This window comes from Oculina patagonica, chromosome 11 (assembly GCF_052425735.1).
Source record: "Oculina patagonica isolate OP01 chromosome 11, crgOcupat, whole genome shotgun sequence".
Taxonomy (NCBI): domain Eukaryota; kingdom Metazoa; phylum Cnidaria; class Anthozoa; order Scleractinia; family Oculinidae; genus Oculina; species Oculina patagonica.
Window position 1 is genome coordinate 896,277 of NC_135768.1, and position 27,804 is coordinate 924,080.

Below are 27,804 nucleotides of genomic sequence, written 5' to 3' on the forward strand. Positions count from 1 at the left end.
AAGCTGAACGCTTCAGCCGTTTTTCACTGTAAAACCGCGGATCAAAGAGAACTTTATACTGCGCCTTTTAATAACATGCGAACTCAGCTCAATGATAAGGATGGGCCGATGTTCGATACCAAATATTCAATACACCGACGATATTTTGACAATTTTGAAAAGTATCGATACTTTTGAAAAATATCACACTTTCAATACGTTTTCGATACTGCACACGTGACCTGAGCCTGCGGTCTTCTGGTCAGCACCTGAGATTTAAAAATGCAATTTTGCTCAAACAAACTTATTAATATTGGTGTTCTTGTCAATATTTGAATTTTTCTTGCCTTTACTTGATGGCCACACTAGGGTCCACACATTGCTGATGCAACAGTGAAACAAAAAGACCAAAAATCAACATTTGTGGCTAACATCTATAATGCCAGGACTGTCCTTTGAATTCTCAGACAAATCACGTGACATACCAATGACGTCAGGACAGAAATGAAGTCATAATACCGATATCGATATAGATAATAAAAGGCAAATATCATATCGATATTGTATCGTTTTAAAAAACCTGTTTCGGTCCACCCTTACTGAATCAACGGCGGTTGCATTTTTCGCTGCCTTCAATCATCTTAGTGGACCTCTCAGGAAACAGAAGTTCACGTGAACGGGTTAAAAGGTCACATACGTAGGCTTTGATTGCTAGATTCCGATTTAGAGTTCGCGTGTTATTAAAGGCAACTGTAACTAATGTCACCAAACGCTGGGGAGATGCGAGGCCAAAACGTTCTACCCAAAAAAGTCCTATTATTGTTATTTTTTTTGGGTTTTTGGTTGGAAATTATTAGGCTGAAAAAAGGATAAACAGAAATGTTAATGGTTAGAGGACGAAAAGTCCCTCATTTTATCTTTAATCCATTTAATTAACTTCATTGCATTGCACTTGTTTAGTTTTCCATTACCTTAATTATTAGTTGCGTATTTTGTGAGTTTTTATATTGTTATGTGTAGCAACCCGCCACGTTTTACTCCTATTATTTGCCGATTGCTGCAATATTGCGAAATATTGTCTTTTTGTTGAAATAAAATGTTGTTGTTCATTTTTACGACTATTTCAAACAGGAGTATTGTAGTTGAGCTTAATTTCACTCTGTGAATCCACTAGTCAGTTCTCGTAAACTCCCAAGGGAATACTAAATATACCCGCGGGCCACCTTAAGTTTCTTACTTGTTGCTCTTTACAGTCTGAAAACAAAGAAATTTATTGAAGGTTAACATTATTCTATGCAAGTCAAGACATTAATATCCCATCAAATAGTTTAGTTAAGATTAAATTCTGATCTGATGGTGGTAACAAAAAACTATTTTAATTAGCAGTTCTTACTTATTGGAATTAATATTTAATTTCAACAATGCAGTACGGGTGAGCCGAAGTAAAGTACAAACATTTAAAAAAGGCTCACTTGATAATAATAGCAGAAAATTAGAAAGGCTGAAGTCGCCATATTAAACACAGTAGTCTGTTTACAATCATTTGCTGTGCCATAATGTCACTTTAGGTACGTCCAGTCTTTTTCTTGGGTCCTTTGGGAGCAGTGCAAGTAAGTTTGTGATTTTTCCAATCTGCTTGTTGGCAATCTCTACAGCAACAGCAAGAAGAGTACAAGATTACTCAATTTCTACTTTGTGTTTATGTATAATAGCCTGCATTGAGGCCGGACGTGTCACAAAATCCTCCATATAGTCCATCTAGTTTAGTTCATCTGCAACGCAGGCTAATGTACACAAGTTACCCACTCTTTGTTCTTGCCTTGCTTCATGGTTTTTCTGGGTTTTCCAGGCTTCCTAGAGCCCTCAACAAAAACAGTTCCCCTACTAACTAAATTTTAACTACAAAAAGAATGTGAGCTAATGTGGGACTCTGTGAATCAAGCAGCATGTTGTCGTGTAAAAAAAAATTAGAAAAATTATAAAAATATATATATATAAAAAATGTTGTCTTGTAGCGAAAGCACATGACTGGTTGGCACCATAATTAGCTGCAATAATTAATGAAAGGAAGGGTGCAAAGAAAATTGATTTCTTCCTTGCCTGACCCAGGTAGACTGGGCAAGGTGAAACCATTATAAGCTTACCCAAAGTCCCATGTTTCTTTCGAAACAACTACAACAAAAAATAAAAATCCATAAATGTCATTTGGCTATCTAGCAAGTGGAAAAAAATATTGGATCCACTAGCCCAACATAAAAGCAGCCAGTTTTTTCACATCCTAAAAAAGGCCATTTAATTTTAATATACAGTCTACATGCTGGAAAATAGCAATTTCATAAAAAAATAGTTTTTTGTTTCTTTTGTTTCTATTTACAGGTGACTTGAAGACTTTGCAAGGGTATTCTTGTTAGTCAAAATGAACTCAAAAATACACACTGTGTCAATGTAACAAAATTGTCACATGATTGATTCCCACATGTTGCCAGTTTGAACCTGAATATACTTTAGTGACATTTATGGCTTTTTATACAATATGAACATCCCAGAACCCAATTAGGCTTCATGTAAATACTGACACTTAATTACATGTAAGTTTTAAGGTGACTCGATCGAAATAAATGACGTGCTGTATGCCTGTCAAAAATTTCTAATAACTTCACCATTTCTAACTCTATTTCCCTGAAACTTTCGCATTTTACTCGAAATTTGTCAACAAATAATACGCACGTCAATATGTCGATGTAATGATCGTGAGTTTTGCGCGATGTTAACTTTATTGAATACACCTATTTGGATAAAACTGCTATTTACAGAAAACTGAGCGCTAAGATTTCGTTTAAACTACTGCAATTAGCTCATTATAACATCTTATTATGACTCTCTTAGTTTCCGAAAAATCGTCGGAACAGCAACCTCGATACAATTTGATCATCAAAATATTAATCTCGGGCAAACTTCGAGGCTTGAAACGCTCCAGCACTTCCACATTTCGCCCAAAAGTACCATAACCGAAGACAAAGAAAGTTCAATGCATCAGTTTTGTTTGCTCCAAATCACATTCGGCTATTTACAACGATGAAAAAGTTTGAGCAAATATTATAAACTCACCATTTGCGTCAACATGTAGAAAGGTCGCCAAATTTACGTTTTTCTAAATTATATGAAAACTGCCTTGATTTGGATGAAACAATGTTTTAAAATGAAGCACTACTCCAACTCTCTTTTGAACACGGCCATGTTGTTGTTTGGATTCTTCAGCTAACGCTATGCAAATTTCCTTGGAATGCTTGGATTTGACAAGAATTTGAAATATTTGCACATGGATAAGGGGGGTGCATTGACAGTGTTCAGTTGCTTCATGTTCTGATGTCAGAGGTGTCCTTAATTTATGCGACATGAAATTTGAAAAATTTGAAATTCACACATTGTAGTCTGTTTATTGTAATTCAAATAGCCGCTGTTTTGGGGGTAAAATGCACCCCCCTTATCCATGTGTAAATTCTTCACATACTCATCAAATCCGAGGAAATTTGCATAGCGTCAGCTGTAGAAATCAAACGACAACATGGCCGTGTTCAAGAGAGAGTTGGAGTAGTGCTTCACTTTAAAACATTATTTCATCCAAATCAAGGCAGCTCCAGAAAAGTAAAGTAGAGCAAAGTTTGTGTAAGATGTTCAATTTAATGTTCTGGTTGTTTTAATCAATTCGCACGGTTAGTTTTCATGTAATTTAGAAAAACGTAAATTTGGCGACCTTCCTACATTTTGACGCAAATGGTGAGTTTATAATATTTGCTCAAACTTTTTCATCGTTGCAAATAGCCGAATGTGGTTTGGAGCAAACAAAACTGGTGCATTGAACTTTCTTTGTCTTCGGTTATGGTACTTTTGGGTGAAATGTGGAAGCGCTGGAGCGTTCCGAGCCTCGAAGTTTGCCCGAGATTAATATTTTGATGATCAAATTGTATCGAGGGTTTTGTTCCGACGATTTTTTGGAAACTAAGAGATTCATAATAAGATGTTATAATGAGCTTATTGCAGCAGTTTAAACGAAATCTTAGCGCTCAGTTTTCTTTAAATAGCAGTGTTATCCAAATAGATGTGTTTAATAAAAGTAACATCGCGCAAAACTTGCAATCATTACATCGACATATTGACGTGCGTATTATTCTTCGATAAATGTCAAGTAAAATGCGAAAGTTTCAAGGAAATCGAGTCAGAAATGGTGAAGTTATTAGAAATTTTTGATAGGCATACAGCACGTCATTTATTTCGATCGAGTCACCTTTAACCCATTCTGAGGTTCATGCCAAAAATTTGTTTCAATAAAAACATGTAAAAATAATGAAATAACAGAGAATTTACATAATTATTATCGCAGACCATAAATTTTACTTCAGGTTAAGTTAATGTGTCAAGTTTTTTTGCAGCATAGGCTTGGTTCCACAGAGTGTGGTTCCAAAAAATATCCATACCTCCCCCAAGGATGGTTCTTTGGTTTGGACCCTCCCACCCCCTGGGATTTCCAGTTTACCTTCATACTTTCTTTTAAAAATTTGTGCTATTGAGACCCCCACCCCCCTTGGAATTTCCAATGACCATCCTTGGGGAGGGTATGGATATTTTCTGGAACCGCACAATGTAGGCATTTGGTTATGAAAGTAAGCTGCAGATTGATCTGATTGATACACACTAATCTATTTTCACATTTACCTGTTTTCTATGGGATATATAATTATATATTGTTTTTACCGGTTTCACTTGTAATAATAATAATAATAATAATAATAATAATAATAATAATAATAATAATAATAATAATAATAATAATAACTTTATTTAACCATTTGTCGTGTTGTTAACTCTCATGACATGTGTCCTTCAAAGACCTGCCATTTCTGTACTATAGCACTGGTGGGGTGGGTCTGAAGATGGTCCACTATACTCTGGTGGTTTCGCAGTTTAAGGCAATTTTGAGTGTCGATTTGGGGGAACATTCGCATTCATCTGGCAGCTTACGGTCAAGAAATTATGGTGGTTTGCGGTCCAGGAAGAACAAAATATGGCGGTTTGCAGATCGAGAATGTACGACCCCCTATAATAGACCCTCATTTAAGTAGTTCTCTACTTACTTGCTGCAGTATTTTTGTTTCCCACAGCGGCCACAGGATTTCAAGTCACTCTCCTTAACTTTCTTGATGCAAGCCTTGTTGCCACACTCAACAGGTTTCCTTACATTTGCATATAGTTGGTAGAATGGGGAAATCATGTCTTTTATTGGCAGATCAACAGGATTAAAGAAAGGAAGTCTCTTTTCTTCTGCATCCTGGCCCAGTTCATAATACTTTCTGAATTCATTCACGTTTTCGTCTAGCAAAGCAAATGCAAGATAATAACAAGCATTTGGGTAGTTTTTCTCACAGCGAGGTGCTTCTACCAGATACTCCTGCAACAATTTCTTTGTAGTATCTCTCAGTTTTTCTGCAGTCCAAGAGTCATACTTTGACATTTCTCTGTCACGTGGTCTTTGTTTGTTATGTGACCGCAACTCTGTGGGTATATTTGGACGGCCTTTCCGTTTTTTAGAACAGCAAAGAATCAATAAATTATACCCCAGTCCCCTTTTGGCATCATGATAAGACGGACAGCACTCAAGGGAATTCTCAAAAGCTTCAGCTGCTTCCTCAGTAGCTTCTGCAATGGTGTAAATTGCCGCCATGTGATAATACAAAACATGAAGCCAGCTGCTGTAATTCTTATCAAACTCAAATGGATCTTCAGAAGGAGGGCTATTAGGTTCAGCCTTTTGAATAAAATGAATTAAGTTTTTTAAGGCCATGAGTGTTTTGCTGTCACCTTTGGAATTTTTCTCTACAGAAAATTTTCCTGCTGATTCATAACCACGCAAAGCAAAAGACAAAAAAAAACCTTCAAAGAAGCAAGGATTTTTAAATAAATTTTTCTCACAGAGCTGAAGAATGTTGGGTAACAGAAAATGTTGTATCTGGGGAAATGCTTGAAGTATAGAATTCTCGGTCAAGTATCCATGTGCTATAAGAGAAATTCCTCTTTCATCAGTAAAGTTACTTTTATAAAGAATTTCAAGGCCTTCTTTCACCAGCTTGTAAGCTTGAAGGTAAATTCTTGCTGTTGGGGACCAATTAAACTGACTTAAGATTTCTTCTGAAAAAGCAACAGGTTGAGAAATGGCAAATGGGTGTACTTTGGCCTCGGTTCGCTGTTTTAATTTCTCGCCCATGATAGCAAATGACTGAGTGAAGGCCTCCTCACTGACTTCTGAAGCATCATGCTGTGCGTCATCATTCTGTTTGCACTGCTGAAGAAGCTAAAAAAAACAAAGTTTAATATATATGCTTTACATTTATCATTTAGTCTAATTGTACTTTGATATGGCATAATAATAATAACTACAGTAAATAATTAAAAAACATTGTGACTTAAGTTACTTTGATTGTTTTAACTTGACTGTCAGCAGTTAACAAACAAAACCAATGAATTTGGTTTGAAGCCTGTCCTGTGTAAATCATGCTCTTGAGCACTGACATATACCAAAAACCGGAAGTCTTATTCCCATTTTTGTGTAGTGTTTAATAAATAAAAATGATACAGCTGTAAGGTACGTGTGTCTGTTTGAAATATTTTAATTTAAGGCCCTTTTAAATACCTAAATGTGCAGTTCCAAAAAATATCCATACCCACCCGATGGAAGGTCATTGGAAATTCCAAGGGGATGGGGGGTCTGATCTCAAAAGCAAAATTTTTTAAGGAAAGTATGGGGTCAACTGGAATTTCCAGAGGGGTTGGGGTATTAAAACCAAAAACCTTCCGTGAGAGGGGTATGGACATTTTGTGGAACAACACAATGGCAGATTTCCCTACCCTTTTATTTACCTAAACTTTTGAAACCCTTACCCTTTTATGTATCTGAAGCATGAAAATCATACTCCTTTTTGGGTGGAGCCTCCCCATATAGGGAGTACCTCCCCCTCCCAGGGACTGACACTTTACTCTCACAGAGCCTCTTTCCACCAAGGATAATATTAAAATGTGTACTGGTGGATTATCAGGGTCAACTGACAAAAAGAAAAACACAAAATAACAACATAGTAGGAACATAATGACACCAGGCATAGTCAATTGTAGACGACTAATGTAATTTAAATTTATTATGTAAAATAGGTATTAAGTAATTTTAAATAAGTATTATGTATTTTAAGTCCTGATGATTTTTACCGTGTTGAAATAAAGATTATTATTTATTATTTATTAATCGATACAAATCGATATCGGAAATCAATCGATACAATCGATATCTCTCGATATCAATCACCGATTGATATTGATTGAAATTGGTAATCGATATAACAATTGAACTCACAGAAAAAAGTATTATGGATTGTTATCGATTGAGAAAATCGATAAAAATTGATAGCAATCAACAGTAATCGATGACAATCACTAATCCCAAGGAGCCTCTGGAGGTGTACTCGTTTTAAACATAATTTTATGGCATTACTATTTGGTAAAACAATACGAGACTGGCGTTCAAATGGTAAAACATTTCATTAATTGAAGGCCTAAGCGCAAGAAACGCACTTTGTGTTTTGGCCAAATTTAAAAAATGTCACAAACAACTCCAAATTTCGCATGCAAGTTCGTTTACGTGTGCTTAACATTGATCTGTATTCAAATTCACTGAATCTAGCTTCGTTTTTTAGAAATTACGTATGCAAAGAACAAAGGCGTTTTGCAAAGCTTACGTTCTCCACCGTCAGCCAGCAGCATGAGTTTTTTGACACATCGCGTGTAAATCTTTCCTTCTAGCGTTATTTAACTGTCCGGGGAGGTTGAAAAACGTGTCAGAGCCATGATTTTAGTTCCTATCCACCATTTTGAGGATTCGCTTTAAGAAAAGGACTGGACTGAACACATTGTGACGCGATGTCACCTGATAGGCGTCACGTGAGAGGAAAGAGAAAAAAAAAATGGCCGTTTGTTCCTGAAAATCATTTGAAGCCTTTGGTTAGTTTTAGCGTAAGTGCTGCTGCCAGGTGGTTGAGGGACATCATTAAGTCTGAATACCCGTAAGTTTACAGCATCGCTCGAAGAACTGAGTGATGTTTCTGCCTTTGTTTTGTACAACAGCGCTGTTTAGCGCTTCGGAAAAAACGTTGCACAAACCGAGGTAGTTTTGAGCCTGGCGGCATAGAGAGTCTAAAACAAGAGGTTTCTTGCCGGGAACTTCGTCAACGCGAGTTTTGCAGGATCCGCTTGGGTGCTGCCGCGACAAAGTTGCCGAGAAGTGACCTGGTTTTAGACTTTAAAAAATTCTTTATATGTTCCCCAGGACACCTTCCCTTCGCAAAATATTTTCTGTGTCTCATTAAATATTCATCAATGAATCTATCGATTCGTGCGAACGAAAACCTCATAAGTTTATCTTGTTTTCGCGGGATTTTGTAGATGTGTGATGATGTAAGGAGTGGAGATAGAAGTGAGAGCAAGCCGACGGCACTCAACTGAAAGCAAAACTAGTATAATGTGACAACACGAGCAAACGTATTCAATCAACAATCAGTCTTTATTTCACTTTCACCTCGGCAAATTCAGTACAGCTAACGGTAACGGTCACAGAGTAGAATAGTCTTGCCCGAAACAACAAAAACTAGATAACTGCAAACAGACTGCAGAAAAAGCTAGCTGCAAGCAAACTGGCGTGAAAGCTTACTGCATTAAAAGCGCGATCTATAAAAGGTTGAGGCTGACTCTGATCCTAAACTTAACTTGAAACGGCTTAACTCCCTAATCCCTTGGGGTTAGTGTTAAACTTTTTTTTTTTTTTTTTTTTTTTTTTTTTTGCGTTAGGGCTAGGCTTTTGCGTTAGGGCTAAGTCTGTAACCCTAACCTGAAACTCTAATCCCGACCCTACGGCCTTGGGGTTACCTTTTGCGTTAGGGCTAGGACTGTAACCCTAAAAGTTTAGCTGACTTCATCGTCTTGAGAAACAAAAGCTTTTGTAAAAGAAAAGTCAAAAGACGCCGCGCAGGCAAAAACCTTGTCTTTTTGCATGTGTTATTTTTCGAAAACGAAGGAAAGACCAGCAAAATTAAATACAGGGCAGTGTTGAGCACACGTAAACGAACTTGCGTGCGAAATTTGGAGTTGTTTGTGAGAATTTTCAATTTGGCCAAAACACAAAGTGCGTTTCTTGCGCTTACGCCTTCAATTCAGCATCTAGTCCTGCTGAAGTCCAGTCTGGGATCCACGCAGAATTTTCATCAAGATTCTCTTGGTTTGGGGTTTTAAAATATTTTTTACTAGTCCATTCAACCAAGGCAGCGCTCAGGGTGCCGTTTGATTGCATATCCATTATGGCGTTCTTGCGTAGTTGAAAGTTCAACTCGATCCTATATATGCACGGACATTGTAACCCTCCCAAACACTTCCATCTTTTTGCTTCATACAATGTATTTTAATAATGGTGTTGCTATAGTTAATAGCGAGACTAGAGGGTTGCACACCGCTTCTTATGGCTGCAACTTCTTCTTCTTTTAATTTTGAATTGCGCTGAAGTATCCATATACCCGGTATTTGTTCTTGTCAGTTTCAGTACAAGCTTGGTAATATTTGCATTACATATCCACGATTGAAGGACTCAATAAAACAATAAAACAACATCGTGTCCATGTTTAACATGAAGAAATTGACATAAATAACTTCCGATACAAATCGATAACAATCAATAACAATTGATAAACCAATCCTCATCGATTTCCATCTTAAATCGATATTAATCGAATTCACAACTTTTTTTCTTTTTCGATTCCTATCGAGTGGTATCGGAAATCGATATCAATCTTAGATTGATATCGATTGCTATTGATTGTTATCGATTATCGGTTTATCGATTGACTACGCCTGGAATGACAAAAGGAAAAAGCTGATCTTTCTATTTTGTTATGTCCATGTCAGTATCGTGGGAGGCGCGGTGGCCTTAATGGTTAGCGCCCTCGACTCTGTTTCGAACGGCCCGGGTTCGAGGCCTGGTCGGGGCGCTGCGTTGTGTTCTTGGGCAAGACACTTTACTCTCACAGTGCCTCTCTCCACCCAGGTGTATAAATGGGTACCGGCGAATTTACTGCTGGGGGGTAACCCTGCGATGGACAAGCATCCCATCCAGGGGAGAGCAATACTCCTAGTCGCTTAATGCTACGAAAACTGGGATAAGCTCCGGCTGTATGGGCCTCATGGCTCGGAGACAGACTTTACTTTTACATGTCAGTATCGTGATAAAATAATTATCTTCACTGTGGCATAGAAACATAGAACATAGTGGCATAGAACAATGTGGCATAGAACAATGTTTCAGTTCCCATCCTTGAAAGCTATCGACCCTGTATCCTTTGTTATTGGAAATATTAAACCACTTTAACAGCCACCATAAGCTACATAGTACATGTACCTGTTTCGCCATGACGTCACCACCAGCAGATGCTTTCTCCAACCATCGCCTTGCCTTTCTAACATCTTTGATTTGCTCGCAACTTCCAGTCAAATATATTTGTCCTAGCTTTAGTTGTGCCTCTGTATCGCCCAGTTCAGCCGCCCTGGTCAAATAATACACAGCTTTTGTTGGTTGTGGTCGACCCTCTGGGCAATCACCTTTAAGATAGTACTTGTACAAAAGTACCAAAGCCTTTTGTCTTGCACTGCCGAGTGCGTTCCCCATTTTTTTCATTGTTCCGGCAAAAAGTCGACCGATTGCCCCCAATTCTGTATTATCACCAACTGTACTTTCGTCAGCGGCTTTTTTGTACCATTCAAACGCTTCTTTTATGTCTTCGTTTACAACTTCTTCAACGCCACATCGATACATTTCTGCTAAATTGAGCTGTGCTTCGGTGCTTCCCATTTTTGCTGCCCTGTGATACATCTCGTACGCCTTCTGCTGGTAATGTGGCGTTCCTTTCCGATCCAGTAATTCACCAAGTTTTGCAAGGATAAAAGGAAGAACATAACCATTTTCCACAGCGGAGTTTAGCCATCCAATTGCTTTCTCAGAGTCCTTCGTCACAAAATCCTCAACACCCTCAGCATAAGCCATGCCAAGGTCTCCTTGTGCAGTGATATTACCATTCTTGGCTAGAGTAATTAAATTCTCGACTGAGCCATACGATTCTTTGTAATGTTTTTCCACATTGAGGTCAGCTTTGGTGAAAAAATCCATGATCCATCAAAACACAGTTGCAACTCTTCCTTGTGAAAACGAAAATATAATGTGGTGCTCCTGCCGCTGATAAGTATTGCAGGCTCGTAAGGGTTAAACTTACCTCCCCACCCTACAAAAACAATTTTTGGAAAATTTATTATGTCTTTTTACCTTCTTTATTATTCCAGGAGCCACAGTAGTCTGTGATCAGGCTCTTAGACTCAGAATTTTTGTTGCTTTTCATGTTAAAAAACATGTTTTCCCATGTTCATGTAAAAAACCTGACATATACACTCACCCAGCCCCTGACTGTAGCCCCAGGGGGGGTACTCCGGCTTGTCAATGACGGGGATGATCGAAGGATTTTTTTGGGTTTGAAATTTTCAATTCTGGGATTTTTTTGGGTAAGAAGATTTGGCAAGTATTTTTTTGGGTGACTTGATTCAAATAGGGGATCTTTTTGGGTATTAAAAACAAACTAAAGTGATTTGGCACGGCCTTGGCGTATTTATGGTATGATGAATAAACAAACACGAGCATTATTGCCCCTCCTAGCAATTTAGGGGTAATTTGACAAGGGATTTTTTTAGGGGTTATTTTTGGTCCAGGGATTTTTTTAGGGGTTATTTTTGGTCCAGGGATTTTTTTGGGTAATGTCGGAAGAGTTAGGGATTTTTTTGGGTCCTGAGTTTTGCCTTCATTCGATCATCCCCGTCATTTACAAGTCGGAGTACCCCCCCTGGGACTGTAGCTTCACTTCGTTCGGTTCTCGGAAGAGCTTCAAATTCCGGGCTTTCCAGGAATGGCTGATTGTTATCTTTGCGTATTTGCGAAGAGACCGAAGACGATGCACCCCCGCCAGGAGATTCTCAAACAACCCTTCTTGAAACCCTCCTTAGAAACTCACTAAAACAAATAAATTTTGCAAATTTAATTCCGACAAGTGACAAAAAGGATGAAACAGTGACATCAAGCATTTTGCATTGAAATTCAGACAAGCGACTCGGGGATCCCCCCTGGCAGGGCCTCAATTAGGGTCTAAGTTGCTCAAATCTGGGCTCTCGACTCTGGGTTGTTTTCTCGTAATCAGTTTATAGAGATTATGAAAGGGAACTCACAAGTAAATCTTAATACAGTGGAACCCCGATATAACGATATGCCAAGGGGGCAGTAAAATTATATCGTTATATCGAGGAATCGTTATATCGGGGTTCCGTCCCATACATTTTACTATTGCTGGGACATAACATATTCATCGTTATATCGGGAATATCGTTATATCGAAGATCGTTATATCGGGGTTCCACTGTAATAATAATAATCAGATTTCATCAGATTTCTCTCACCTAAACCCCAAACTGAATGGCATTCTCTTACGCCGTTTGCATTCCCGCACAAACAGGACTTTTGTAATTTTTACACATGCCTTACGAAAAGTACTGCAAAAGAATAAGGGCCGTTATTACATCACGCATATCGAGGCCGCGTGCGTGCGTGCGTGCGTGTTTTTTCGTGGCGCACGCGGTTTGCGTGTTCTTGGCTGAAAAGAACTCTGGGATAGCATTTGTAGTGAAAGAAAAATGGCGGCAAGTGATCCTGGCGTTTTGTCCCAAAGCGGGTAAGTTTTGCTCCATTTTAACAGTGAATCTGTTGTTTCTAGCTTCTGTAACAAAACAAAAGCGCCTCGTTTTTCATCTCATCCGAAACTGATCGCCATCTTAGAGAAAAAAAAGATGATTCGTTCTATGCTGGTTCTATTTAAGCGTAAGGTTACTTGATCTTCAGTTCTATTCAAGCGTTTATACATGTAAGAATTCATCTTCATAATGCCGTCTTAAGTATAGATCGAACAGTTTTAGAACCGACATTATGATTTAATGCGTCCTGCAGATCTATAGCAGCAAAGATTCGTTTAATGTGATTAACTCACACATCAGGGCAGGGATCGCCATTTCTCATCAACTCCATTTTGTGGGCTGCAAGCCGTTGAACTTGTTCAGACAATTAAATATTGTTTGAATGTAACGAAGAATGCTCAGAACTAATTTATAACATATTTGGAAGAAATGTTTGGCAATCAGTGTAAAGGGGACATGTAAAGGCTATTAAAGTGTAATAAATTAAGACAGAAACATTATTTTATAAAGTGAGCTTTACAGTAAAAGGATTTTCATATTTTTGTCTTTTTTTTTTTGCCTTGGTGGCTTTTAAAATGGGTTTTAGTGTGTTAGATTGATAGTGCCAAGTTTAAGCCCAAGCATGCAAAGTCTGTGTTTTTGGGAAAACCAAAATGTTTTTCTCTATACAGAAGTATATATACTAGTTATGCAACGCTTTCAAGTGGTATACTATGGAATATCCCACGAGTCACTTGTATTTTCTCGGTATACACACGAGCCTTTAGGCGAGTGTGTATGCCAAGAAAATACAAGTGACAAGTGGGATATTCCATAGTATACCACGAGAAAGTGTTGTGTAACTATTTTATACCATGCCATAGAAAATACGCTTACTAAATTTCGTCGAGAAAACAGTCGCAGCGCACTATGGGAAGGTTGGGTTGAATACCGTCGAATATACAACGGCTTTCCTGTATTCTGATTGGCTGTATTTTCTATGGCATGGTATAAACGGGTGTACAGTACATGTATATTTTCGCAAATTCAGGGCTGTGCTCTTGCAGGGCCCGGGTGCTAGAGGCGACTTACTTTTGCCTTTGGGGAACTTAGATAACTTTGCTATCATAAAAGCTTTTAAGAGCTGGGCACCCAAGATTCCTATCATAAGATCCTTCACGCACCCTACATTTATCTTTAGAGCACAGCTTTGAAACTGTTGTGGTCACCTGACAATGCATGCTGGGTAACCTGTGATAGATTCTGGTTTCCATTCAGGCTAGGAGGCATTTTATGTAGTTTCATTAGTTTATGCTAAAGATCTTCAGCGAAGATTTCAAAAGTGTACAGCATAGTGGCATACAACTTGAGATGACTTGTTTTATGTTAGAATAACAAAAAACCTTTGGTGTATCTTCAGTGTGAGATTTACATAGAATGCACCCTGTCATTCAGATGGAGTAGCAATACTCTTGGGCTTTATTCTATGGAAACCAACAATTTATTTTAAACATTTTGGTTACTGTTATTGATCCTTTAGGAGTGAAGTTATCCTTGATCTTCAGAAGTTTCAAATCCAACCCATGGATACCGTCAATCCTGATCAGTTACAGCTGTTGATTCTGTCAGCCAATCCTGATGCTAGCATTGAAAGGACACCTGATGAATCTGAGACTGTCTCCACCATTGCAGTTGAAACATTGATGATTGCCGAAGAGGCAGGAATTCTTGTTCCAGGTGATAGTGCTCCGTTACAGCCTGCTCAAGCAAACAGCGCACCCAACAAAGACTTGGAAGGTGACAAGCAATTTAAATGCCTCCAGTGCAACAAGTCATTCTCAGGGCCGTCAAGTCTCAGTCGGCACATCAAAACCCATAGCAATGAGAGACCCTTTGAGTGCATTCAATGCAACAAAGTGTTTTCCAGGCTGTCTAGCTTAAAGAGGCATGAAAGCTCTCATTCAGAGGAAAAACCATTCAAATGTCAAGTATGTGGTTGGAGCTTTATACAGAACTCAGATCTGAAAATCCATGAAAGAACTCACACAGGTGAAAAACCATTTTCGTGTGATCGGTGTGAAAGAGCGTTTGGCTGCAAGAAGCGACTTAAGGCACACTACAGGATGCATACAGGAGAAAAACCTTACAAATGTCCACAGTGTGAAAAGTGTTTTTCAATGAGGAAAAATGTTATTCAACATCTTCGAATACATACAGGAGAGAGGCCGTTTACTTGTGATGTGTGCAAGAAGACTTACCGTCACCAGCATACGCTTAAGAAGCACAAACGACTTCACACAGTTCGGCCAAGGTTAGTAAGTGTTTGCATGTTTTATAATGTATATGTTAGACATTCTTTTATATATGTTTTGTTTTGGTCTTTTGGAGATTCGTTGCCAGGCCAAATTTACCACCTACATGTATGAACTCAATTTTTCCATGCTACTGTAACATCTCAGCCAACTATTTTTGGGTACAGCATACAATGTTTATTAGTTACTCTTCTGGGGTACACTTTCTTCCTGCACTCCTGCTCAAAATCCTGACAAAATTCCTGGCATTGGTTGTTCAACACAACCAGTGCACTGTATGCTGCAGTGTACCTACAATCCAGTGGATAGCGTAGTTTGTTTTGTTATAATTTAGCCACTGGGTAGTGGTTTATCACCCTTCAAGCAACTGACCCCTGGTCTTTGAACCCTTTCAATCCTAAATAATATGAATCTTTGGTGCATGCTGAAAAAAAAAGAGTTAATGTACAATGGACTGTAATTGATGGATAAAGAAATTCATTTACAGTTCAGTAGAACCCAATTAGTCAAACTCAGATAACTCAAACTAACTTCTATTTCCCTTGGTCCCACTTTTCAGTCATTTTTACTCGGTTAACTTGAAAACCCTGTTAACTCAAACTGTTTTTCGTTTCCCTTCAGAGTTCAAGTTATCAAGGTTCAACTGTATTTTTTTATTCTTGCCTTTGCTTTTAGTGATCAGTCAGTTGCCTGGCCTCGAAAGAAAAACAGAACTAAAGTGACACAAAAGAACTTCGATGTCTCAAGCAGGTACAGTTTAATTTCAAAATGAGATTTTTAATTATCATAGATTTTTAATTAACCGCCGACCGGTTAGCTCAGTTGGTAGAGCGCCGGACTGCCATGCAGGAGGTCTCGGGTTCGACTCCCAGACCGGACCAACACTCAGGGTCTTAAAATAACTGAGGAGAACGTGCTGCCTTTGCAATATGACATCTGCAAATAGTTAGATGTTCTAGTCTTCTCAGATAAGGACGATAAACCGTAGGTCCCGTCTCCTGTATCTTCAGTGTTATATGGTCAGCAGGGGACGTTAAAGAACCCACACACTCATCGCAAAGAGTAGGGCACGGAGTTCCCGGTGTTGTGGTCTAGCCTTGTTTCACGGGTTGGTGCTTCATATAGGGTTAACCTCATTGCGCCTTTCCCCCTTGGACACAATTGTCCAAGAAAAATTACTATGAACTATGAACTATGAACTATAGTTAACTAGGATATTTTCTGTTTGCTGACGGCTGATCACTTCGCGCATATGCCTTTGAGCCTTTGGACTCCCTTTTGACATCAATATTTTCATTAAGGCCACTTGCCCAGCTGGTGATCGCTTTCTGATCTCAAGCCTTGCCAGGGTCACTGTGTTGTGTTCTTGGGCAAGAGGTACTCCTACACTTATGCGTAGTTGCTTCTTCCTACACATCAGAAACCAGCATAAGGTCCTGAAGGTACATGTATGGGACACTTTACTTCCATGTTGTGCACACTTCTGAATCACCAAAATTGACATTAAAAGGTAGTAGTGACCTTGAAAATATGGTGAAATGATGCATGTTATCACTGAGGTTGAGAAATTCTTCCTTGTATTCTAAACAGGAAGAAAGCTGGTAAAAAGTCTGGCAGCACACCTGAAGCTTCAAACAGGTAAAGGCTTACAGTTGTACATAGTGTTAATGTGAGTTCAATTCAAGGGTAAGCATTTTTTAGCTTGAAATGTTAAATCTCAAGGTGTTTTCCTTGACCGTAACTTACATGTACATTGTCACATTAATTTACAATGTAACTTGCATGAAAGTTCTCAGCTTGGACGGGTTGGGGGGGGGGAGTGTAGTAACAACCCCAGATTTATGAACTCACTTCATTAGTAGAAATGACAGGGATGGGGGCAGGGAGGGGGGGGGGGGAGGTACATGTAGGTGTGGGCTTATAACCAGCATTTTACAGTAATTTCAGTACCCAGTGTTTTACTTGCTACATTCCTCAGCTTGCAGCATGCGGTGTGGTTTCATACATGTGCAGTAGAAACTGAAAATGTGGGGAATTTGTTTTCTTTTAGCAGAAAAGAGGAGAGTGAAGGATTAGTTGCCGCACCTGAAGAGCACAACAAAACTAATGTTGCAGAACATAACTCAGATGTCCAGTGCAGGTAAAGAATATGTGATACATTGACTTGTGTGCACCCATCACTCTGATCATGCTCAGACTTGTACTTTGGTCAACACAAATCTTTTGTTGTTTGGGGGAATCCCCGCCCGGTTGCATGCTGATTTTTTGTTTTATAAATCTCTTTCAGTAATGAAGAAGTTCTTGCATGCCAAAGAATTCAGGTGACCTCTGTGGAAACCTCAAACAATGAGCACTTGTTGCTAGTAACAACAGGCAATGCTGGTGGCAGTGGCAATGGCGATGGAAGTGTAGATGCTTTGCCTACCCTTGAAGGCAGTACAGCTGTGGCTACAGCTAGTGAGGAGACAGGCAATGACGTCGAAGATCTTACAGCACCAAGTCTGGCAAACTTGGATCATGATCACAACGAGGAAGGAACTTCGGAAAATGAAAATAAGTTCAAATGCCCTCATTGCGAAAAGTGTCTGTCGGGGCCATCAAGTCTCAGCCGTCACATCAAAACACACAACAACCAAAAGCCATTCAAGTGTGTTCCATGTGACAAAGTGTTTTCTAGGCTGTCAAGCTTGAAGAGGCATGAAAGCTCTCATTCAAGGGAAAGACCATTCAAATGTCAAGTATGTGGCTGGAGCTTTATACAGAAATCAGATCTCAAAATCCACCAAAGAACTCACACAGGTGAAAAACCATTTCCATGTGATCAATGTGGGAAAACATTTGGCTGCAAGAAGCGACTAAAGGCACACTACAGGATGCATACAGGGGAGAAACCTTACAAATGTCCACAGTGTGAGAAGAGTTTTTCAATGAGGAAAAATGTTATTCAACACATTCGCATACACACAGGAGAGAAACCCTATACCTGCTGGGTGTGCAAGAAGAATTTCCGTCACCAACACACACTTAAAAAGCACATTCGACTCCATGCAGATAAAAATAAGAATCTGGATCACTGCATCAAGAAAATTAAGGGGAAGCGGTTAACAACAAGTAAAGGAACCAAAAAAGTTGGACATGCTGAGCAGAATGAAGAAACAGAGCAAATAGAAACAACTGAACCTTGTGAACAAAGTGAAGAGGTAGAAAATACTCAACATGGTGAAGAACGTGAACAGATGGAAACAGATGAAAATGTTGACCAAGGTGAGCAAACAGAAAATGGTGAACACGATAAACAAAGTAAACAAGTGGAAACAACTGGACATAGTCAACAAATTGAGCAGATTGAAGAAACTGAAGAGGGTGAAGTAAGAAAAACTTCTGCACGAAGTGATCAGACTGAACAATTAGAAAATGCTGGCCAGAGTGAGCAAATGGAAAATGATGGCCAAAGTGAACCATGTGTAATCCAACAAGTGGATGGTGCTGAGCAGAGTGATCATATGAAAAATTCTGACTTAAGTGATGAAACTGCACAGTCACAATATGCTGGTCAGAGTGAAAAATAGGTGATAGCGGCCAAAGTGAACACAAATGGAAGATGCTGGGAAGAGTGATTGTATGGAAAATTCTGAACTAAGGGATCAATCTGAACAATTAGAAAAAGATGGAATGGAAGGTACTGGACAAAGTGAACAAAAATTGTAAGTGAACTGAGTACTCAAATTGGACACTCAAAAAATGCAGGATCACAAAGTGATCAAATGGAAGATGCTGAGCAAAAGAAACAAATGAAAAGTTCTTAAAACTGACTGATCAAACAGTCTGAACAATCAGAAAAAATAATGCTGGACAAAGTAAATTTATGGTTGAAGGTGCTGAATGGCCAAGTCTTTTGGCAAATGTAAGTGCAACAAAGTCCTTCAAAGGGCTGGGTTACAGATGAACTATCCAAACTGTCTCTTTCGGTATGTACAAGTCATGTACTAAAACAGTTTTTTCAGTGCCAAGGTCAAAGTATAATTTCTCCTTACTATCAGCCATACATTTCTTTTAATGCTAGTTCTGAGAATTTGATGATACATGTGACATTTTTCTGTTTGATGATTTTCTTTATTCTCATTACCTGCCTTCTTGACAATGTACTGATACTGTGAGGAGAAATTTGACTTTGATCAATCCATGGGAAATCAAGGGTTTATATACTACTTATTAACCGAGAGTGAGGTCATTACAGGGGAATCTCAGACCAAGGCCGTGATGTATTGACCGAGCGACAACGAGGTCAATACATCAAGGTCGAGGTCTAAGATTCCCCTGTAATGGCCGAACAGACGAGGTTAATAAGTTATTTATTATATGGCCTTTAAGCACTGTTCAAAAAAAAGAGTATAATCAAGGGAAAAAACACTGGAGGTAAAACTCGCTCTCTGTGGCTCTCTTCGTCGCTCATACTAAAGAAGTATCGGTATACTTATATTTTTCTTTCAGTTATTGAAAAGATAGTTATATTTTGTCGGCATTTTTTGTTGTTTTTTGCCCCCTCGCTAGTAGCTTTTACTCACAACTCAAAAACCGTTGAGCCAAGAAAAAGATTCATAATGCCCGGTCATTACAAGAAAATAATGCCTGCTCAGCAGCCAATCAGAGCGCACATACTATTGTAGCCATATAATAATACCCAATAATTCTGTGAGCTTAAGTAATTATCTTTTAAATAAATTTCCCTGCGAAATCCTGCAGAATATCGCCTGATACGTAGCTGATGAGGCCATAGGCCAAGTTGGCTAAAATTAGATGATATTCCACAAGATTGAGCAGGATAATATTGTTGTTCTATTATTCAACAAATTGTCAACTAACTCATTTTACAGCAAGAAAAACTGTGTTTATGCAGCACTTTGTATGACTATGAATCTTGCCAACCTATGTATATTGCAGGGTATCTGTTATTTATGGTGACAGATAACAAGGACTTTCCAAACATATATGAGCAACATGCAAATTTGTTGAATAATAAATTGAAGTTCTTTATATATAAGAAGCAGTTGCTCAAGAGCAAGTCTTCAACAGATCATGTACAAATTAAACTTGTAAGTATTATCGGTTGACAGGGTGCAACAAAAGTTGTTTTCCGAGCTTTTCCAAATTGCACTAGCCTAAAAGTGTTTCTCATAAGCCCAATACATTAGTTACTGTAGTTCATCAATTGATTGGTAAAGTTCTACCCCTTGGGCAAGTGGGAAGAAAATCTGCTTGGCTGACAGGGACATTCAGAAGCCCCAGACTACAGAACAGAACTTTCTTTGCAAGCTTTGATTAGGTGGATAATTGAGGGGACTAGAAACAATATTTTATTTGCATGACAAGAAAAAAGTTTTAAAGCACATACTGTACAAGGTTTGGACTTTATAAAGGGTGTGGCTTGTGTCCACACAAGTTTGTTTTACAAACTGATATCACATGTATTTTAAGGCAGACTTCATTTGCTGTATATCCCATTTGTATTATACCGGTAACTGCTGATGATAAAGCAGCAGTCAGGTTGTGGTTAAATATCAAACATTAACGCATTACATATTACTGTACATAATTGCTGTGAAAGGGTGTTAAGTTACTAGACGACCGCAAAAGCAAAGATTAGATCAACTTTGTTCCTTGGGTATCCGTTCCTGTACCCAAGAGCATGTGTGAGAGAGAGAGTGAGAGCAGTCCCTCTCTTCCTCCAGGGGACGGAACGGAGAAATGCCCTGGGTATGAGGTTGACATTTGATAAACTTACTATCACAAGGCCATTCCACTAGGGTGTCTGGGGACATGTCTCTTGGAGTTTCCTAAATTGCACATATTTACACTCGAAATTGCTATGTGGTAGAATCTGCATATAATACTAGCATATGAATAATCAGGTTTAAATGTTTTTTGAAGGAATAAAATTGTAAAAAAAAGAAAAAAAGATGTGTAACATCCCTCAAAGGTATTTTGAGTTGCAACAGATCATTTAAACTTCATTTATGTTTGATAATACATACAAAATTTAAACCATTACTTATTTAGGTGCTAGACCATTAAGTAACTACTAAGTAAAATAATTTGGTAGAGTATTTTCTCAAAACTGGTTTTAAGTTTTTTAAAACTTAACAGAGTTTTGTGTTTTGGTGAAGTTTTACGTTTGTTCAATACTTGGTTAGTAGAAGTTAATAAAGGCGAAATATTTATCGCATGTTGTATTTCTGTGTTGATTTTGCAAAACATTCCGAGGAAATCACCAACAAGGAAATGATGGCGAGTAACCTCAGCACAATAATAAAAGTGACAAAAATCTTCCTAAAGGGCACGCAGATTACAAGTTGCTGGTTTAAAATTCGGCATCTTTCTTGAAAGTATTCACAGTGAGCAACGAAAAAATAATAAAATAACTCGAAGAACACAGTTCCGTTAACGCCTGGAACAGGCTAGCGTTCCTGTGCGAACGAAGAGTTTCCACATTATGGCCGCGCTAAAAATTGGGGGGGGGGGGGGGGGGCAAAAAATAAAAAGTAAACTAGGGCATCCCTCTCCCTTTCTCTTATTCCTTTTGACCAAGCCTCAATTTTCACGCACCCTAACTGCTGGAACAAAGAAAGAACGCTTGCTGGAACGCTTGCTAGACAGGTCACCGTTCCATTAATTATCAAATTGGCATACCCTGTGTACAGCCGCTATTTTTTTTGAGCGGAGCGGGACGGCTGTACACAGGGTAAGTTGGCCAAACTCGTGGCGTTGTATGTACCTAAACCAAGAACCACACTGTAAACAGCTGTAGGAAATGCAATTTAATTGCTTGTTCATTTTAGTTCCAATCTGATTGGTGTGATTTACAAACACAAAAAATTATACACAAAACATCAACTAAGGTTCTCGATAGACTAGAGAGAGCTGTCGACAAATATTTCTATTAAATGACTGAAATGAGCCGATAACTATGTGTGCTCAAACAAGGGATTGACTATTTAGCACTCACTTGATGTCGTGAGACTTCTGCCAGAATCATGACTTTTTTAGATAGAAATCCTAACCCTATTATTAAAGCTAACCGCAAGCAACCCAAGCTAAAGTAGGCTTACCGGAGTGCTATTTAGGCTAACCGGAGTGCTAGTTAGGCTAACCGCAGTGCTGTTTAGTCAGTAGTATTCTACATGAACTGAGTGTCACATGGTATAAATATGTCATGTGGTGTCTCGCTATTGTGTCACTACATCAACTGAGTGCAGAATAGTTAACAAACCCAATAATTCCATGCTGGTAGTTCTTGCGAGGACTTGGTAACTAGTGTTCACTATGCATATCCGTTTGAATAAAAGGGAAACCGCTGGCAACAAAGCTATAACGGGTTTAAGTATCTCGCTGGCCTGTTGTCCAATAAATAACAGCAGTGTGATTAGACGTTCAACATCCTGGGAGAAGTATTTTTTTTTCCTGGCTTCAAGGTTAAAACTCCTTTCTGCAGAATATTCTCACTGAGTTAACAAGATCGCAATCTCATTTCTTCACCGGACCCTGTAGAAAGTCATTTTGTACTAAAGTAAAGAATTCAATGAGTTTTGTTCTGTCCACCGCTGTGTCTTCATCTTGACTCATCTCCACATCTTCCCACGGCCAGTAATACCGTGTACCGAGTGATGATCTGTTTTACGAGCAAACAGAGAAACACGAAAGTAAATACACATCTAAATTAAATTTTAAAAATGTGTCAAGTATCCTAAAAGGGACTATGTCACGGATTTTAGCCAAATTTAGGCATGGGAAATGACCATCAAATTCGGTGAAATAGAAAAATAACCTCGTAAAACAGTGAAGGAACATTTCAATGACACAGAAAATGATACAAACTACGGAGCACCAAAAGTGACTTAAGATTGAAAGGGATTGCAATATAGGTTTTTGATATATTGTTGGGCTGAACAGTTTTCAAATTTAATCTCGTTTGTTTTTTACTTTAAATTATGAAGAAATTTTTAGTGTCCCTGAACAGCTCCTTAATTTCCTGATTTTTTCCTGCGCTTGAAATATTTTTCCTTGACTTTTCCCTGTCATGTGGTGACCCTGGTGTTTTATGAATGATATCACATGCGCTGATCAAGTAATTCTATAAGCTGATCCATATTACCAGTCGGGGGAATAAGTGGCAGTTTTGGCAAATCTTCGTTGAAGCACTCGATCAATTTCCGAACTAGTACTCCGAAAGCAGTCGCGCGTACAAATACGTCAGATTGCTTAGCGACTTCTGGGACGAAAACCGCAGGCTCAGTCACTTCTCGGAGAAGTGATGACGCCATCAACTGGCACTTGTTCCCGAGACTGTTACTTTATATAATATAAATGACAAAGCATTACCCAGGACACTTACTTGAAAGACGCCGCTGAGTCTCGCGGGCTTTCAAATGTAGACTCGTTTGTGTCTTTGTTGTAGAAATATAACCTTTTGGCTGATCGACTGTGAGCATAGGTCCAGGGCTCTGTGTTGGTACAAAAAAAAAATTAATAAAAGTCCAGTTGACTAAACAGGGTCTCAATCTAGGGGAGGGGTGTCTGTTAGTGTCCCTAAGCCGTAACAGTTTTGCTTCGTAAGCTAGAGCCTCGAAGAACTTTTCCTTTATACAAAGTGCCCATTCTCTTTAGATTTTGATCTCATTTCATTCCATAAGTCTTTTAAGGCCCTTGATGGGCGGAGGGGGGGGGGGGGGGGTGACTTTTAGTTTCCAATGGTCTTTAAGGGAGAAGCGTTTTTGTTGTTGTTGTTTTTCTTCACTTATTTAGTAAGCAGTTGGTCAGAGGTTTCTTTTGATTTCAAGGTATCTTTTTTCATCGCAAAAGTGATTAAATATAATTGTGATCTTCTTGTTGACTAGCTATAACAATACCTTGAATACGTTTAATGAAAAAAATTCCTTTGGGAAGAAGATGACTGCCATCCTCTAGCACGAAGCACTCCCGAGGTACTTTGCCCATACCCTTGACAACTTTCATCTCGATTCTAAAAGTGAATACAAATATTGTATGTTACTAAGCACTTGTAAAATTAATGTTCTTTAAACCTTTCAGTCAAAACGAAAATAAAGATCGCTGACTTTTCTTACTGATTGCCATAAGAGGCTTGGTGGTGTAATTGTTAGTGCATTTGACCTGCACCAATTTAAAAGCTCTGTTTCCATTCGCTCTTAGGGCTACGCGCATTGTTTGTGTTTCATGGCCAATAAAGAAGGACTTCGGATGTGGTGCAGATCGCCCCTGTCAGTGAATTGGATTCCTTATCGAAAAGACCAGGTGTAAACTCTGGTCAGGGTCCTCGTATGTGTGCCACTGTCACCATTTTTTCCGACAGGAAACTTGACTCTTAGAATACTCAAGTATATAAATGGGTACTAGCAGATTGTTACGGCAACCTGACAACATGCTGACGGGAAGCCTGGGATGGACCACCATCCCAACCAGATGGGGGTAGCGAGACTTAAGCCACTTCATGAAACCGGAATCAAACGCCACCACCGATGAGGTAAAGTCTCCTTTTGCCCTTAGAAAGGAAATACACTATTATCTAACACAACTTACCTCGAGAAAATATCTTTAAGTGAGCTGCTATCCAGTCGAAAAACTTGTTTTAGCCTGAGATGCAAAATTATATTTGGCTTCATTCTTGAAATACATGCAAAACACGTATCTACGTTTTAAATCACTTTTAAATATGGTTCACATTCTCACGAGGTCGAGAACCTTTAACATACACTAGGTATGTCATAATTTAATTGGTATGGCGCAAGCAGTGTTTATGATATGTTTTAGATGACAAGACTCAAATTTTTCTACAATGGTGTCTCTTGGACTTAAACTGGTGAGCCATTTGAATCGAGAGTCGTAAACCAAAACCAAAGTAATCACTCTGGCCAATCATTAAAGACACAGACAAGCCAGTGAACCAATCAAAACTCGAAATAAATACAGGTAGCCGGCACAAAGCAAACAAGCCACGATTGGTTTTGGATTTACTTCTGATTGCATAAGAAAATGGCGCGAGATTTTTAAACCAATCGCTAAGCGTTGAAATGTAAAGCAAAACAAATGCGAATTAGCACCTGTCCATACCTAAGGGGAACCATCTCTGGACGCGTTGGTTTGCTGACGGCCTTAACCAATAGTCCAGCCATGGCCATTCTACAAGCGAAGCCAAAAACAAGTAAACAAAAAATACAACAATGGTTCTTACAGTTGTTAATGTAGGGCATAGTCAGTAGGGTGATCTAGGGTGATCGTCTGGGTGAGGGTAGTCCTGAAAGGACTGTTGATGGTGACTGACGTTTCAGCAACAAGCGTGGAAGTCACCATCAGAGTCAAGTGATGAGTTGAAAATAATAAAGATGGTAAATTTAAAGCCCGGTGATAAATAATGAAGATGAATTTTTCAACAATGACACGAGCATGGGACAAAGAAAAATTCTGAGTCCCCAACGGGAATCGAACCCATGTCCTCCCATATACCGGTTGGGCGCTCTAACCAACTGAGCTACGAGAGACTCGTTGTTGAGCTGGGCCATTTATTAGGTTGATATGTGACACGCGTCCTGCATACTGCTAGGATCAGCAATGTCGAAATCAGCAAATGTGTAGTTATATAGATGGTAAATTTTAAGCTCGGTGATAAATATTGAAGTTGAGTTGTTTAACAATGACACGAGAATGGGACAAAGAAAAATTCTGAGTCCATGACAGGAATCATTGTTTGTCAGTTAAGAATACATGGACTTGTTTTTTCTGTCTACACCCATTTGACAAATGCCAGGGGGGGGGGGGGGGGGGGCAGGAGGAGGGGGAGGTCACCTGCTAACATATGCAGCACATAATAGACTTATACCCTATCTTAGAGGATTGACAATACGTTATTTGCCAGTGTGGGACAAATTTGCAGACTCCATCTCACCTCTCGTGATAGTGTTTATTCCTCACATCTTTGCCTCCAAGAATCACGGCATCCACAATGTGAACAGCTGCGGCCCTTCTCTGTCCTCTGCCCTGTTTTAAAAGAGGGGCACAATACAAGATCAACAATGATACTCTCCCTAAACCACTCCACATATTTTACATTAATCTCCTTGGGAGAATTTAATCTTAAAGGAGCTGTCACGCTAACACGTCAAGTAGCCCCCCTCGTAGGTATAGCTGAAGGAGACAAGATGTCACGATGTTGTATTGCAACATTCTTCGCAGGTAAAGCTGGGTTGTAACACAAAGTTTTGTGGAGTAACGTTGCGTGACGTTCAAAATAATGACTGCGAGGGAGACTAGATGTCACAATGTTGTATTACAACAACGCAACGTTTTGCGGAGAGTAACGCTGCACGACGTTCCAAATAACGGCTGCGAGGGAGACTAGATGTCACGGTGTAGCAAGTCATTCTTCACGATGTACGAAATATCCTACAAATCAAAGGAAATTTCTAAATAATAGTTTACCAAGGCAGAAAAACACAAACGAAGTAATAATAAACCAAAAAGGAACGAGGATGGTTAAGATTGGGGGGATGGATTAAAAAGAACGAACTTCAAAGACTAAGGCTTAAGTTTTCAAGATGCGTCATCCATAACGAAGCTCCTTCAAGTCAAGAGTTCTTCTCGTGGTACTCACGTCCTCAATTCTCATTACCTTTTTACTTGAATGTGTTGTAACAAGGTAAGGAGAAGTTACCAGTTCATCAGTAGAATTTTTCACTTGTACTTACCTCTCCACGGAGCTCTTGTACTATTTCAACTTCAATCAGCGTGTCACGTGGAAGTTCCAAGTTAAAATTCTCCAGCTTGTGCCATCTTATTGAACTGCGGTAGTTTGGTTTGCCATCCCATTTGTAGACATTACTGCGCTAAAATCAAACACGAACAAAGAATAAAAAATAAATTAAAGGCACAGTGTCACCGTGACTTTTTGCTACTTGAATATACATGGAAGGTGTTACTATTAAATAGAAACCACTTATGGTGGCCTGGCTTTGCTAAACGTACTGTACTAGTCATGAAAATTGCAAAAGGGTGGTTATGGTACATATTTGAAAAAGTTTGCCCGACGTTTTTAAGTTTCACAGTGCTACTTGGAAGAAAATCATTAAAAACCACTGATTACGTTTAGTCACACCTTGGAGAATGAATTTATGCCTTTCCTTTGTTGTTCAAAGGTCATGTTGTTGATTACTTAGTGCAGCATCATAATTCTATTATAACTTCAGGAACAGTACAACTTTTTTTAAATTGTACAAACATGTTTCGATGGTTACATCCGTCATCTTCAGTGCAACGGTTGTTGTTACAAAGCCTACAATGTGAGCGTTATGTTACGTTACATAACAAACGCGAATGTTGATTCAGGTCGGGCTTTTCCCATTTTATGTACATCGCTTCTTTTAGCTTAACTTGGTACCATGTTGATGCAGAGTCTAAAACCTTAAAGCAGTCTGTAGAATTCTATCGTACTACTTACTTACTTATCCTCATCGGGCCCATGAGGACTCTTGAGGCCGGAGAATTCTATCACAGTTTACACAAAAATGTAGAAGACATCTCGTGATACTGCCCCCTTAAGAATTATCATCTTTTATGACAATTGAAGGGCCAGAAGTTCGTCAGTTCTCACTGTTATTGGTTT

General features: G+C 39.0%; 3 protein-coding genes across 4 annotated transcripts in view; 1 reads left to right on the plus strand and 2 right to left on the minus strand.

Annotated features, from left to right (window-relative positions):
- Window positions 1-836: 836 nt before the first annotated feature.
- Window positions 837-11,238, minus strand: LOC144629897 (uncharacterized). The gene is made up of 3 exons (XM_078488146.1): window positions 10,463-11,238; window positions 5,112-6,325; window positions 837-1,628 (listed from the first exon to the last, which is right to left on the minus strand). Exons 1-3 carry the CDS (start codon window positions 11,225-11,227, stop codon window positions 1,544-1,546), a joined length of 2,064 nt encoding a protein of 687 aa, XP_078344272.1. The 5' UTR covers window positions 11,228-11,238; the 3' UTR covers window positions 837-1,543.
- A 1,540-nt stretch (window positions 11,239-12,778) lies between these two features.
- LOC144629473 (uncharacterized) lies at window positions 12,779-18,721 on the plus strand. 2 transcript variants are annotated; one of them, XM_078487677.1, is made up of 6 exons: window positions 12,779-12,827; window positions 14,366-15,136; window positions 15,813-15,887; window positions 16,728-16,775; window positions 17,188-17,277; window positions 17,425-18,721. In XM_078487677.1, the coding sequence occupies exons 1-6, from the start codon at window positions 12,790-12,792 to the stop codon at window positions 18,704-18,706; spliced, it is 2,304 nt and encodes a 767-aa protein (XP_078343803.1). In that variant the 5' UTR covers window positions 12,779-12,789; the 3' UTR covers window positions 18,707-18,721. The 2 variants fall into 2 exon arrangements, with proteins under 2 accessions (XP_078343803.1, XP_078343804.1); XM_078487678.1 differs by having other exon boundaries at window positions 17,191-17,277.
- Window positions 18,722-21,939: 3,218 nt separating this feature from the next.
- The window catches only part of LOC144631170 (cap-specific mRNA (nucleoside-2'-O-)-methyltransferase 1-like), a 28,426-nt gene continuing 22,561 nt past the window's right edge, over window positions 21,940-27,804 (minus strand). Inside the window, exons 20-26 of the mRNA XM_078489575.1 lie at window positions 26,891-27,028; window positions 26,092-26,183; window positions 25,260-25,328; window positions 24,729-24,782; window positions 24,041-24,153; window positions 23,527-23,635; window positions 21,940-22,803 (exon numbers count right to left, since the gene is read on the minus strand). Of these exons, the coding sequence (XP_078345701.1) occupies window positions 22,659-22,803; window positions 23,527-23,635; window positions 24,041-24,153; window positions 24,729-24,782; window positions 25,260-25,328; window positions 26,092-26,183; window positions 26,891-27,028 (720 nt within the window). The 3' untranslated portion in view covers window positions 21,940-22,658. The remainder of the gene's footprint in view (window positions 22,804-23,526; window positions 23,636-24,040; window positions 24,154-24,728; window positions 24,783-25,259; window positions 25,329-26,091; window positions 26,184-26,890; window positions 27,029-27,804) is intronic.

Coding starts and splice junctions, on each gene's coding strand:
- LOC144629897 (XM_078488146.1), bottom strand. CDS start 11,227: ATGGATTTTTTCACCAAAGCTGACCTCAATGTGGAAAAACATTACAAA. Junction 6,326..10,462: donor GTGACGTCATGGCGAAACAG/GTACATGTACTA, acceptor TGTTTTTTTTAG/CTTCTTCAGCAGTGCAAACA. Junction 1,629..5,111: donor AAACAAAAATACTGCAGCAA/GTAAGTAGAGAA, acceptor CTGTTGCTGTAG/AGATTGCCAACAAGCAGATT.
- LOC144629473 (XM_078487677.1), top strand. CDS start 12,790: ATGGCGGCAAGTGATCCTGGCGTTTTGTCCCAAAGCGG. Junction 15,137..15,812: donor CTTCACACAGTTCGGCCAAG/GTTAGTAAGTGT, acceptor CTTTGCTTTTAG/TGATCAGTCAGTTGCCTGGC. Junction 16,776..17,187: donor ACACCTGAAGCTTCAAACAG/GTAAAGGCTTAC, acceptor GTTTTCTTTTAG/CAGAAAAGAGGAGAGTGAAG.